The sequence below is a fragment of the Diuraphis noxia genome, unplaced genomic scaffold (genome assembly GCF_037042655.1).
Source record: "Diuraphis noxia isolate RWA-SAM2 unplaced genomic scaffold, SU_Dnox_SAM2 contig0004, whole genome shotgun sequence".
NCBI lineage: Eukaryota > Metazoa > Arthropoda > Insecta > Hemiptera > Aphididae > Diuraphis > Diuraphis noxia.
Window position 1 is genome coordinate 54,348,020 of NW_028301714.1, and position 15,584 is coordinate 54,363,603.

Here is a 15,584-nt window from a genome sequence, read left to right on the forward strand (position 1 = left end):
AGATACCTTTGCGTTATTCGTGTAGACACGGTATTATATTGTATATTTGTATATAACACATTACTAGACGTGTCAACTTAGTCTCCAATTATTAAAGAATATTGTTAGTAAATAATATTTCATAGGTAAGTATATACTGATTTTTCGGTGGATTGTTGAGATTAGGTAAATATTTTATTATGCATCAAAAAATTATGGTTAAAAATTAAAATGCGAACATTTTTCAAAACTGTTAATAAACTTCATTGTTTTACATATTTTAATAAAATAATTGAAGTTAAATAAAATAATTATTTCAGTTATATATCACGATTTTATAATATAAATTAGGTTATTGTAGTAATACTCTACGATTGTTAAAAAAATTTTGATATAGTGATATTTACTTTTTTTTTTTTTTTTTTTTTTTTATTAAAAGAAACTTTGTAAACAATTAGCTTCGACAATATTTACTTTATCATCAACTTATTAGTTATTAGTTGTTCGTTACTTTATCTATGACTATATGTATATTGCATACTGCAGTATGTTATATTATTTTCTTTAACTTTTAATGTGGGTGTATCAAAATTAATTGAATGAAAAATGTAAGCAATAAAATATACAATATAGTACTTGAATATACTGACTTAGCAGCGATGAGGATCGAATTGACCCAGTCAACTACAGAACAATGTTATCTAACAAGTATCGATCATCGATTTTTTTTCAGACTATACCTTGAATTATACATATTAAAATTAGAGTACCTATAGTTGGTATTTAATTCTAACTTAAATAGTAATTATGATTTTTAATAATTACATTGTCCTTACAAAACTTCTCTTAAATATATTTTAAAGTATCTTTTCAAAAGCATACCAACGATAATTTTGTTTAGAGGCTTCCTTACTTTGCAGTATATGATGATTGGCCGATCATAACGACTTCTTGCTTGAGGCAATCATTACTGCAGGGGTCAAAATCGTATTATAAAATATCTGCTCAAGGTTATTGTCAAAGAATAATTGGTCGATTTCTCACTGTTTGACCAGTGTTAACACGTAATCGTATGCGTGTATATTGCTCCCTGTAGGCCAAGGTGATTTTGGCTTTTCATGTAAACTTATTATTACTGTTGAAGGTCTAGATATGAATAGTAACCGCAATCGATGAAAAACAATGGCAATGGATCCCATAGGTACCAAGCATGAAATTCAAACTCGCAAATCGTAGTTAATCGAATTTTAAACTAAAACTAGTTTGTAGATGACGTTATAGGTTTTAGCAAGGAAAGTTTTTAAGGTCTCTCAGTCTTAAAAAGTTAAGAGACTGTGATCATCACGTATTATGAACGAAGCACCCATCCACCATATAATCAATGATGAGATAAAGCTCTTTGATTTCTACTGTTGATAGCTGAACAATTATGTATAAAAGGGTGTGCCCACATGGATTTCTAATGGGGCTCAATCGATAAATCTCAAACAAAAATATTATATGTAATAATTTATAATATAGTATCGTTAACACATTATACGAAACAATCGAATTCACTTTCACGGATGCAAGGTCGTGCTTATTTTATACACAACCAAAAATGTAACCATTATATATTTTTAGAAGATTTGTTTTGTAGATTTTAAGTGATGTGTTTTAATCGTCTTAACTATCTGATCAACTGCCTATATGATCGATTTATGTCGATATGATCTATGTTCACTAAACTGCAGCATACGACTCAATATTTTGTGTGAAAACTCTATGAACAGTGGTTATGTTCAAAAAATCTACCAGCACCTTTTTTTTTCCTGGTTAGAACCAATAGCAGAGGAGGATCTGTTTGCACAATACTACTCCTCTGCTGCCATCGTTTATTGATGCAATTTTCAAAAAATCTCCCAGCATCTATATAAGTGTATTGTGTCTCTGTAACATATCATGTATTCTATTGTTCAATAATTATTCAATGTAATGAGATCTAAATTTACTGTCATTGTCTAGTGACTAGCACCTAAAATAAACAATTTAATTTATTTATATTAAAGACGATAAGTAGTAATATTATGTACCTTGTAAAATTATAAAACAATATTAACCTTGTTTTTGTTTATTTTTTCTATGGTTAAGAATCTATACCAGTTATACGTATTACCATTTATTATAAATAAATAATAAAAGTATTTATAATCAATGGTGTTACCGTCTGAACCCAACATTTCGTATATTTTGAAAATGTTTAACCTATGTTATAACCCTGCAGTGTTGTATTATGTTAACTATGGTTAACATTTGTAAATTAAAAGCTTACTTAATGGATTTAGATTTTAGAAGTATAAAATATTGAATGTGGCTATATAATTAAAAAAAATTAGATTCTGAAAACATATATAGAAGGTCGATGACGAGTGAATACTTGTACAAAATTATAAAGTATTATAAACGTCATATTATCAAGTATTCGAGTGTGATAATATGTAATTATAATAAGTAATAATTACAAAAGTAATTTGTTTCAAAATCTGTATTTAATCTATTCTTATCTGTTCAAATAATAATTTTATTAATTGCCTATTTCAGTCCATTATGTTTTTATAATTTCAATTCGATATAATTTTACATAACATAGTACCCAAGTACCCATATAATAATATTGTCTTTCCAATTGAATGTATATTTATATGAGTATTAACTGTTAACAATAACAATATTTGATAATCGTTGCATTTAAAAAAATTAAACATGTATAAAAGCTGATAATTTTAAGTTTCTAAACCTGTAAACAGCTTGATTTCAAACTAAAAAGAAATGTTGTTGCTATTCATAAGATGGTAGTTATGGGTGTATTATTTTTGACAAACGCTATTTACTTGTCAATTTAATAATACTTCGTTAATGGTGTTATAATGGCCTAGTCACCCAATACGATGTGTAGATAAAAATAGTGTGCATGTTGATCCGAAGGGAAAATTAAAGACATATCGACGAACGATTTCGCTTGGCTGATTGCGCGTTTTCACCTCTTAACACCAATTGCCTCGAGGGATCCACCGAAACATGTTATTTATTATTCGTCACTATAATTTGCATCCGGTATAATATTATTATATTTTATACTTACATACATTATGCATTATAGCGTTCACACACGTAATAATATAATGTTGATAACCTAAACCGATAGATATTTAGAAAGATACCTATTTTTTTCATATCAACTATATTAGACTTTAAATTCACTTATACTCATCCGCTCATCCTTCTATCAAGTGCATTTAACACATTAAAATAAAACAGTCATGTTTTTTTACGCTCACAATCATTATATCAAATGTATATTATCATAGAGATGTATCGAATATTGCATTCTTTTAAAATAAATTTCTTATAATTTAGGTATATTATATCAATTTTTTTTAGATATTTAATGGCCATCAATTTATGATAAATCACATACTTAAAGTCTTCTAAGCAGATTTTATTTTTATAATGTTAATGTTATTATAGTTACAATAGCCTTTCTAAAACCAATATAAATAGAAATGATTGATGATATTATATTGTATGCGTACATATCGTCTGTTGCTTTCAATTAATGATTTATATTATCTAGTATATTATCTAGTTTTTGGACATTACTTCAATATTTTCTCATGGGAACATTGATCCGTCAACTTGAGTGTACTATGTATGTATATATACTCATATTTGTTTTAACTAGGTACCTAACTGTTATTTTCTAAATTAATTTCAAAGAAATATTTTCGATCATCATTAATTATTTTAATATAACAAATTATAATATAGATAATCGTAATTTTGTTTATTTTTATTGTTAAGTTACCAGTATCTATTGAAAAATGTATTTACGTCATGTTGGTTAACATAACAAAATAATATGGTTTGTGAGTATACAAAGTATACAATTACAGTATTTACAGGTTAATAACTAGGTTATTATATAAAGCTGTGATTCCATTGTAAAAACTGAAAAGCTCCTTATAGTATTCAATAATGTCAGTTACACTTCCGACATAATTATATATGCATGTAGTATACTAGCTAGTACGTTCTCATTAGTCATTATACGAGTCATTGACTTAAAACCATTTTTCGGGGTGGTAAACTCACGATTTTCAACGCCTTGAAAATCTCAGTGACATACTTACGTGTAAGGCATATTCGCATATTATATAATGTTTTATTTCATTCTCTCTGGAAAAAAAACAAATATGCACTGCTGCATTTCTAGACATGGCTCAGGCCTTTGATAAAGTGTGGCACCAAGGCCTCCTTTTCAAACTGAAATCTATCTTCCCACCTTACTACTACCTATTATTCAAGTCATACCTTGAAGACAGACACTTTGCTGTGCGCTCTGGTTCAGCCTTATCTGAAATAAATCCCATCCATGCTGGAGTTCCCCAAGGTGCCGTAGCAGCCCCACTTTTATTTAATCTATACATTTCCGATCAACCCACAACTAACCATACGATCACAGGCGATTTTGCCGATGATAAAGCCATTATGGCGCTTCACTCAGAACCAGAAATAGCGTCCAACCTCGTACAAATCCACTTAAATCTACTCCAAACCTGGTATAAAGATTGGGGAATCAAGATAAACGAGTCAAAATCCACCCACTGCACTTTCACTTTAAGACCAAGGAACTGCCCTACCATAACCCTTAATGACTTACCCATCCCACCCACACAAAATGTCCGATATCTCGGCCTCCACTTGGACCGTCGACTAACCTGGGCCCATCACATCCACACCAAACGTATCGCACTGAATAACCGATCCCGTCAACTACGTTTCCTTCTAACATCTAAACACATCAATCTTAGCAACAAAGTACTTCTATACAAACTACTACTAAAACCCATATGGTCATATGGTATACAACTCTGGGGTTCGGCCAAACCATCGAATATAAAGAGAATTCAAACATTTCAATCAAAATGCCTTCGACAAATTACCAAAGCACCCTTCTATGTCTCAAATGATACACTCCATAATGACCTCTCTATTCCAACAGTACAACATGTAGCCAAAACTCTGTATAAACGATTCCATTCAAATCTCTTCAACCACCGCAATCCTCTAATCTCAAACTTATTTACTCCCAGAATCCCAGGTGACCCTGGAAGACGTTTAAAACGCAAATGGTGTCGGGATCTCCTGACTGAATAAAACCCATCCACAATCTCAAGAATTTCCATCGCTGGATGGATTCTTCACTCAAGTCATCAGTCCCTTTTATTTTATTTTATTTTATTTTTATTCTATTTCTTATCAACACTTATACTCATTGTAAAAATATATTTATAGATTGTATAATAAAACAAAATATACTATAAAAAAAAAAAAATATAATGTTTTGTCGTTCTCATTCTTTTAAGTTTTTCAATAATCAATTTTCATGTTTTTGAATTAATTTTAGAATAAAATATTTATTTTTGTATTCTGAAGCAGTTATATGAACATAAAAAATTTTTTATATTAGTACCTATACATTTCATGAAAAATAAAAATGAACTTTATTTAAGGATTAATTAAGTCATTAAATAAATTTAACTTATAAGTTACTACAATGACAAGATTAAAAAGAAACCAACAATAAATATTTAACTATTATATTATTTTTGCAGGCAGTAAAGCTGGAAAGTGTACATTCCGGCCGTACCAGATATTTAGTTGTAGTTTCTTGTATAAATGGAAATTGTCAAGAAGAATCCTGCCTTTTGGGTCTTGACTGTAACCAGAGTACTACTATTGGGCTGGTGCTTAGACTTCTTGCAGATACAACGATCACACTGGATGGAGATGGGTAATTAAATATAAATTAAACGCATGTCTGCCATTAGATATTTACTACGTATTTATAATTTCAACAATATTATTCAAATTTTGTTGCCATTTTTCTTTCATAATAATTTATATTGAAACAAAAAAACGGGTAAGTGGGTAACAGTCTTCTTTACATTAGCTGGTGTTTGAGAGTCACTACATGTAATGGATGCAGTCAAATTTGAACATAACAATATAAAATCATTATTTACGAAAACCGATTCTAAGCGAAGATTGTCTATCAACCTACAATATGATTAAGTTATGATATTATTGTGATTAAAGAAATTTATTTTGGTATTAGACATTAGTATTTTAATTTATAATACCTCGGTTAAATAATCTTCGAAAATTTCAATTTTTGGTGTACCTAACTCAAAAAGTTATAACTGTAGACACTTGAAATGTTCACCATATATTTTATAAATAAAAGCTCAAGATATAACGCAACGATCCTCATAAGATGCTATAATAGCTGATAAAAAATATTAAACATATACATATGCATTTTAAAAGTTTATATGTCGACAAAATTTATCTAATAAATACAAAAACTTTGATAATTATTTTTTAGTTAGAAATTAACAAAAGATTTCCATCAATCAATTTTTCCACCTTTATCAAAAAAAAAAAATTTACTGGACAATATAATTATTTTTTTATGAGCGTTTAATTTTAAACCTTTTTCGATATTTTATATTCAGAAGTTTTTGATTATACTACGTGATTATATTTTATACAATAGTGCGTGCTTATAGGGTGATTCAACGTCTCCGCTCAGAATATTCTTCGTATGCAATGATTCATCGTTGAATAATTCAAATCTAACACATCCATTACAATAGAATACTCAATAACTGATGTCCAGCCCTGCGGTAGCTACCTGTCCATATTTTTGATATTATTCACTTATAAATAATAACTACTAGGACACCTTAAAAGTCTTAATTAGTACCTAAACTTTTCAAATAAAAAATAAATAATTATTACAATAAAATTATAATGTCTACAGTTGGTATTGCAAGCAGATTAGGTTAAGTTGTAATATTTTTATCAGTATGATGATTACAGCTTACACTTATTTAATAATTTTGGCACTTGTTTGAAAAAAAATTATTTCGTAGTTATCCAAATCGTTAGTATTAATATAGATTTTTCAATCTTGATTTTTGATTTTAAATTAAATTTAATATAATAATTTCCTTACTTTATTTATTTTAAAATTTAGCTGTGTGCATGATGATTGTTTTTAAAAATATTATTGAATAAATACCTAATCAAACCGTGTATATAATAGGGTGGGCGGAAAAAATGGCCACGGAAAAAAAACCCAAAAAAAAACCCACGGAAAAAAACCCAAACTGAAAAATACACCTCGAAAAAAAACCCACCGAAAAAAAGCCCAAAAAAATAAAAGTACAATCATCATTGTAAATTATAATATTTTATAAAATGTGGTTGATTGTTGATACAATGGATTTATAATCATATTATATTTTTATTTCTGTGATAGAATAATACATTTTTAACAGAACATAAGAACAAAATATTAAAAATACAAAATATTCACGTTTCTGGACTTGTGGTAACATAATAATATAGATTGTATTGTTAACACGTACAAATCTAGTGTTGAATTAACAACAAAACACTTATTAAGAGTTAATTAATAATTATTTACTTGGATTAATAATTTAACTCATTTATTAATACAATTATTAGAATCAATATTTAATACAAAATTATTTTGGCATTATAGCTCTTTTAAGTATAACTTATTTAGGTTGAACTATAAAGTTCATTCAGCTACACGCTGGTGTTATCTTTAACTACCCAAATCACATGATTTACTTGTAAATTAACTTAACTGTACAATAATGATAATTAATTATAAAAAGCTAAGTTAAAACAATACAAAATTTAAGTGAAGTTAAAAAGTTTAAAAAAATTAATTAAATACTATGTATATTATTTAAAATACGTATCTATAAATAAATGTAAATATATTATGTATAATATATTTTTTGGTGTTTTTTTCCGTGGGTTTTTTTTCCGGGGTGTATTTTTTAGTTTGGGGTTTTTTTTTGTTGGTTTTTTTTCCGTGGCCATTTTTTCCGCGATTCATATAATAGGTATCTTCAATTTTTTTACAGTAAATTTTCATTACTCCATTTTATTTTTGTTTGATCACTGCTTAATATTTAGTTAATATTTTGAGAGTTCTGTAATATAAAGTTCCTCGTTTTTACCTTTTCAATTTTCCAGACTGAATTTTTTTTCAGTTTTATTAGCCGGCTGTTTTTGTGTTTTTTACCAGCAGGCATCGACGGTTTCCAGCTACGTCTCAGTTACTGCAGCATTGTGAAAAAAATAACAATATAGGTTTTTTTATTACTTCCATCTCAATATTTTATGATCTTGCTTATAACATCATACAACAATATTGTTCTTGGATAACTTTCTTTTATTTCTTCGTTGGCTATATGTGATAAATTTTTTTTATTTTTCAGAGGATTCAGCGTTAGTGTATGCAGTCGCCAACATATTTTTAAACCAGTATCGGTACAAGCCATGTGGTAAGTAAACGTTTTACTATTAAATTCTACCTATACCCATAATTGTATATGACAATTGTTTAAGAAAATATTTCTTTTAAATTATGATAGTACGCCATTGCACTAATAAATAAACTCTATAAAATACTTACCAAAAATAATAATTATATTTCTGTAGAGTAGATAATATAATACCTATACAAGTAAATAGTTAATGTACATATATTATTAGCGCGCATGAAACCATGATTAAATTTTTTTTTTATTAGTCGCATTCATAAATAGTTTTAAATAAGTTCATATCAAGTAATTATACAATAGTTCTTATTTATTACTTATTAGTTACCTTGTTGTGGTCAATAGTTTCACAAGACGTATATAACGCAGCAGACCGATAACGACACATAACTAGGTATACGATTTTCGTATAATTTATATATATCTTAAAATTACGATTTTCAACATATTTAATGTTATGCTTGGTAGTGAGGTAGCTCCCCTAAAACAACGTTTCGCTTGGTGTACCACTGCGTAGTTAACATAGAAGCTCTGAGGCGGTGTCGGTGGCACAGCGTGACACGGTTCCCAAATGGAATTATTATGTAATTCAGCCGTGAGACCAGTTTCAGATTATTTTGCAATAATCATTTTGATAACAAAACGGAAAACAACTTCTTCACACATCATTTTTATGTAGTAGTAGCAAACCAATGTTATAAAAACTATCGAAAAAAACTAAATTTTTGGACGCTACTTAGTCCACACAGTTATTAGTTTTTTACTCTTTTTTTAGATATATGCAGTATTATTGTTTAATAATTCTTTAATTTTATACGCAAAAAAAAAATCATTAAATAGGCATTTAAAAATGTGTACATATTATATGTCCCAAAATATCATCTTATAATTTAGTCAACTATTTTTGTTACTACTATAGTTAACGATTTTCTATTAAAACTGCTCAAAAGTACCAGCCAGATTCAATTTGCTACAAAAATCATGCTCAACGTTGAAAATTTGAGCATTTTTAGACTACTTTCCGTGTACAGTTGAAAACAAATAAAAACAATCATCATTCTAAAATAAATATTGCAATTATTTCTCAGCTCAGAATCTAAAACTCTATACAAATAATTCCTATAAACCATAAGTCATAATAAGTTCCAACACACTTCGCGTGCTTTTATTACGTATGTATAGCTTATATTGTTATATTGGTAGTAGCGAGTATAGGTACCTAATTCACAGTACAGAAAAAATTCTAAAAAATACAATGATTTAATTCTGAATGAACTGATTAGTTTTCCGGGCGTAGTTATTTTGTAGATTTTTAATATTTTGTCAATTTTTGAAATAAGGCGTTTTATATCATGTATTCATTTAGTGGATGTGATATAGCCTATATCGACAGTACTAAAATATTAAGTCCTAATTCCGGAACATCCATAACCATTTTATTACATTATAATATGATGTTGTTTATATTTCTAATCGATTCAAATATACATGTATTGGCTAATATTTAATTTGCTATAAAACTAAACGTTAAATAGTAAATAATATATACATATACTTTTGTCCTTGAACTCTCACCTGGTCCTGGTAAATGTTTGTATAAATGAATTATTTAAAAAAAATATTTGATTTTTTCATTAGATAATATCTATTATAATACTATAGGTATACTATAAATTAAAAAATATCCTCTTGCTAAATAATGGTTCTTAAAATTGACCTTTCTGTTTTTATACGTTATTAATTAGTATTACTGATATTTTAATAAACTAACATTCGATGTATATTAATATAAGTTAATTATATGTCAAACGAAAAATAATTTTCTCATGTGTTTATAATTTTCTTTATTTTCTTCTTGTGTAATAATTCTAACACACTCAACACTAAATCATTTTTTCTCTCAAGCCATTAGAAGTAGATTATTACATAAAAAAAATATATATAAGTAAACAGAATAATGAGGTAGGTATCTGTTGCAATGCCATAGACTTAAATAATAATAATGATAGTTGCTATTATTTTCTTATGTCAGTAAATGAGTTAATTTACAACGTATATAAGCTGTATATCGTTTGTTAATAGCATCATAATTAAATTCTTTTATTGTAGAACAAGTTATAAATATTATACTAATGAAAACGCTAACAATTTTTTATACCAATAATATGAAACTCGATTGTATTATCAAATAACATATAGTTATTATTGTATCATATATTTTTTTTTTTATCGGGAAAGAAAAAAATTAAAACATTGTATTCTCGTAAAATTGTGCTCAAAATGTTTTAACAAATTTGTCAGATTTTGTACGTTGTTAGCTGATATTTAAGTATATACAATGTGTAAATTATTGTTTTATATAATTTTTGTTTTCAATGAATTCTTAGAATCTTGAATCAAATTTGTTTTGCTCTATAATTTACAAACAAAAATCAGTTTTTGTCACAATATGTATAATTCAACAATTTGTCTTAATAACCATTGACTTCGTCATAATATACTGATTATATATATTATGTATTAAAAATTCGATCCTTTCTATTTATCACAAAAAATAATATATATATCAATGATATTTAATAGTATCCCAAATTTGTATTTTAGATTCTATAGGCGTAGAGATAAATGTATAATTTTGATTTCACAGTGATATATATTTTTTTTTTTTTTGGTAGGTACCTATTTGTTATCACCACCTTTTGGAGCAGTAAAAATGCTTCGATTTTCTACTCAAACATCTTGTATGATATAGGAAGTGAATCTAATTTTGTTTTCGACATTACTCAGACGACGATATTTAACTAGAAAAAAATACCCTATAATATACGTTTGGATATTATAATTTATAATTATCATCGATTATATTATATTTGTATTTGTAGTTTAACATTGTAGTATTTAAGAAAAGGAATAATTTCTTAAATATTGCCAATTAATATATTTGCCATTTTATACAATACAATCACAATTTACAATCATAAGTTTATTTGTTAAAGAAAAAACGAAGTAAAGATTATAACACCTAAAAGTTATTTATTCTGATATTTCTTCGATGTGCTTCTATACATAAATTATCGATGCAATTTTATGCATTATACATAACATGCAAGGCACTTAGATTAGTAATACTTGTAAAGTTTATGTACGTTATTTACTACAGTCATGCTTTGTTTTACTAATTTATTTCTCTACTTGTTCAAATAGTATTCCTTGTTGATATAACTTATTTTTTTTAATGTCTTTATACACCTATATTATTTTAAATAATGCAATGTACCTATATAATTTTACTGATCATATAAAAAAGTCTTAGGATTTTGTTCATTAATTTAATCAATAAATAATTTTTCCGTAAAATGAAAATTATATTAAATTAATGTTTCTTTTATATAATTTTCTTCCCTTCCTGTACTATAAAATTATTCTACATAATAAAATATATAAATACTACAATCATAAGAAACCAACATGCTACGTGTAGCAATATGAAATTATTTTACTCGAGTTTAACGAACTTATATCCAACAATAACTGCGAACTATTGGTCATTTACACTTATATAATATGTTACTTGTATCATTTAGGTAAATTTCATCTTGGTATTTTATGGTGGTTTTGCAAAAGAGTAGAAAAAAAAAATAATAATAAACCTCATCCGTTCAACGATTTGTGTAGAATAAATAATTTTTGCCGCACAGAACCGACAAACAGTCGTTATACCTTGTATGGTACGTTACATACGTGATTCCATCTCTTTAATATAGTAGTAATAATAACAAAAGTAGCACTATTAGTAGTAATAGTAATAATAATAACATCAGTAATAATGATGAAGAGTTGTTATCTCGACCGAACACAGTGATTTGGGGGTACCTGAATTTAATCCATTTATGGATGTCGGCACGTCGAAGGTACACCTCACTGCCCGTGTGAATATCACCGGCACGTCCTTCAGCAAGCCGTCTTGATTGACAAGTAATGATTATATACATTTTTTTTTTGAAATTACTTGTTGGAACTTAATAATTTGTTTTAGACAGGTATATTTTATACAGGATGATCCAACAAAGATGCTCACCCCCCATTTCAACATAAAGTTTTTTTGGCTGAGTAATTTTTGTAATAGGTGATTTTACTCTTAGATTACTTAAGAACATAGAAAAAATGATTTTGCGTGCATGCGTTTTGTTATGTTGAGCGTGAGCCAGAGAGAGAAGACAAATAGTCCGCTGACATCCTCATAATAGAAATATCTATATACAATTGAAATTTGAAACGAAAGTACAGGCACACCTATAGAAGTGATTTTTTTAATTTTTTTAGTAATAATAATAATAATAATAATAAATATTATATAGTTTATATCGACAACTTTAAATTTAATTACTCATTGTTAGCATTATCTACGACCCAAAGTCTAGCGTTAAAATTTCGCCACCTCACAGTTTGAAATAATATAGATAAGGGTTTAAAAAATTAAAATGTAAACTGGATCAAATGTAATTTATATATAAGTCATCTGAACATAAGAAAACGTTATTTTATAACTTTATAAGAAAACGTTAACGACACTATTTAATTCATATTTTTATTCACGTGTTCGAGTATTTGCATATTTTTTCCCCCAACGTAATATTATAGCTATAAATATACATATTATGCATAATTTGTAATTGAACCTCAAAATATCAAATTTCTTAAAGAATATTATGTACATATTAAATGACTAGTATACTGTCGTAGTTCTATTGAAACGATGAAAAATGAAAATGTTATTCATAATATCATAATATATAGCAGAATCTGCAGTTGCGTCGATTACCGGGTTCTTATATAATATCCCCATTTGATACGTATAATACGGGTGGGCTTAGATCGACGGAAATACATAGAAGTAAATTTCTAATGGAGACAAATTCTTATGCACGCATCTAATCAGAATTAAATTAACGATTTATATTGTACAGAATCGCGATTCAGTACACGTAATAATATGCGGTCTCAAAAACAATATTCTAATATCTTCTGTTGTCGCTTCTAATTTTTGCGGCGCACGATCTCTTCCGCCATTTCTCCTCTTCTGCACTACGGTTAGCAATATTTCGGATTTCGATCATCCGCTGCCGTTAGAAAGTCGTCGTGACCATTCGGGATGGGATTCTACGCGCGCTCGTCGTGACTTGGACGTCCACCACGCGTATATAATATACACACATGCGTTTGCACGAAATAACGAATATGATCTATTATAATAATATTATGCGTACTACACTTATCGTCGATAGTCGATACCAATATTGCGAAATTCGTCGAGCTTGTATTTCTGTGTTCGAGCGCGTACCGTATTTGCGGCCTTGATTGCATTGATCTCCACGCGCTCGTACTATACTCGCGCCGTGAGAGGTTTATCTCGTGCGTGCACTATACAATGTATGTAACGTAATATTATAATACACTATCATAATGTACATCACACAAGTGTACTGGCACTATCGATCAACTATGCCACCTTGTCACAGTTTCCAACTATAGTCTAGCTATACTGAAACCGACCGAATTTCTCAGTTACAATGTTTAGCGTCACCGTGTACCACAAAATATACGCGTTTATGTTATACTAATTATTTACTATCCTCGTAATATTACGATATAGTTCGTACCAACCGATATTGTAAAACGAAATAATGTTTTAGTGCGATGGTCTTCGTCGTCCTGTTAATAAGCGCCACACGAGCCTTAAACTCGTTACGATCGTCATTGACCGTTGTCGTTAAACACAATATTATTAATTTTAATATATTAGTATGATATTATTTGGAACGGCGGGCGGAGCTTGAAAAGTAAGCGGTTTTCATCGGTCGCCGATGTAGCACACCGCTCAGCGAACCAGTTGTGGCGCGCGCGTACTTGTTGTGTTCTTATCGCGATATTATAGTCGTCTGTGTCCCGTTAACCAGTTCAGTGTGCCGGCAGTCGCTCGTTATTATATACGTTTTGTCCTATCTTTTACCCCACCTCATGATAGATCGTATAAATGTATAATATTATTATTGTGTCCTGTCCAAACGAAAAACGCCGTAGTTCCGTATAGTAGAGGGACTTACACTAATTATCAGGCCCTGACCTCTGCGTTGTCCGCGATTTTTTCCGTTGGCAGCATCGTTGACGTCTCCCGCCTAACATTTAACGCGTCGACTGGGTCGGTCTTTAGGATACATAAGCGTATTATAATAGGAGACCTACTACTGATCAGTAGCAGTGCCAAAAGTCGATTCGAAAAGTTCGTCAAACCCTCGTGACATATCGCAACCTCTAAAAAAAATTACTCCCTTACCTCGCCCGGCCCTTCCCAATCGATCTTCTTCTCGTCTCCGTCCATAGGTGTGTATACTACAGCTGCATAATATACTAAATTAAGAACGCGTTAAAATTAGCCGAGAAGGACGGATTAAAATCGTATATAATCGGTATCTTGCCCGCGCCGCCTTCCCGTTGCATATACTTAAATGGGCCTTTGGCACCGATTTTTATATGCTCTGAAAAGGTCGGTTACTGTTTGTTTTCAATGCTTTCGGTAACCCGACCTCTGTATTATATATTACTTATATATATATTATATCTAGGTCGATCCTAGCCTTAGCTCCCTTCCCTTTGGATGTGATATATTCTAATATAATCTACATAATCTAATATTCTAATACCTAATTTGTATTTAAATTTTTCTCTTTCCCAAACAAAAATGTATAGCTCTTTTCCTTCAGATTTTTAGAACCGTGCCTGTGTCCTACGATAATTGCATTGGATTGTTGTTATTATTTTTAAAGTTGCGTCAATTGATTCAACGCACTCGTCAACAAAAACATCCAGGTTACCAGCTCAAAATTAAACCGTTGTTATAAAGAAAAAATGTCTATCTACCGCAACCATTAATCGTCTCAAATAAAACATTAATACGCAGGGGACTAGTGGACTAGTGGTTATATTGTATATAAGAACATTATTTTATAAATAATACCATTGATTATAAATACTATAGATTGCTCACTGGCCGGTTTTTCGGTGGCGTGCTATTTGCACGGTATCGTTAGGCTGCGCTGCGGACGCGTGGTTAGTTGTGCACGGTAACGCTGCAATCGCTAGCGTCTAACTGAGTGCGAAATGCTAAATATAATATTAAGT

At 29.2% G+C, this 15,584-nt stretch overlaps 1 protein-coding gene across 2 annotated transcripts in view; it reads left to right on the plus strand.

The window, feature by feature from the left end:
- ssh (Protein phosphatase Slingshot) overlaps window positions 1-15,584 on the plus strand; it is an 83,825-nt gene that overhangs the window by 50,379 nt on the left and 17,862 nt on the right. For both annotated transcript variants that reach the window (XM_015523859.2, XM_015523858.2), the window contains exons 4-5: window positions 5,634-5,812; window positions 8,343-8,408. In XM_015523859.2, coding sequence (XP_015379345.2) covers window positions 5,634-5,812; window positions 8,343-8,408 — 245 coding nt within the window. The remainder of the gene's footprint in view (window positions 1-5,633; window positions 5,813-8,342; window positions 8,409-15,584) is intronic.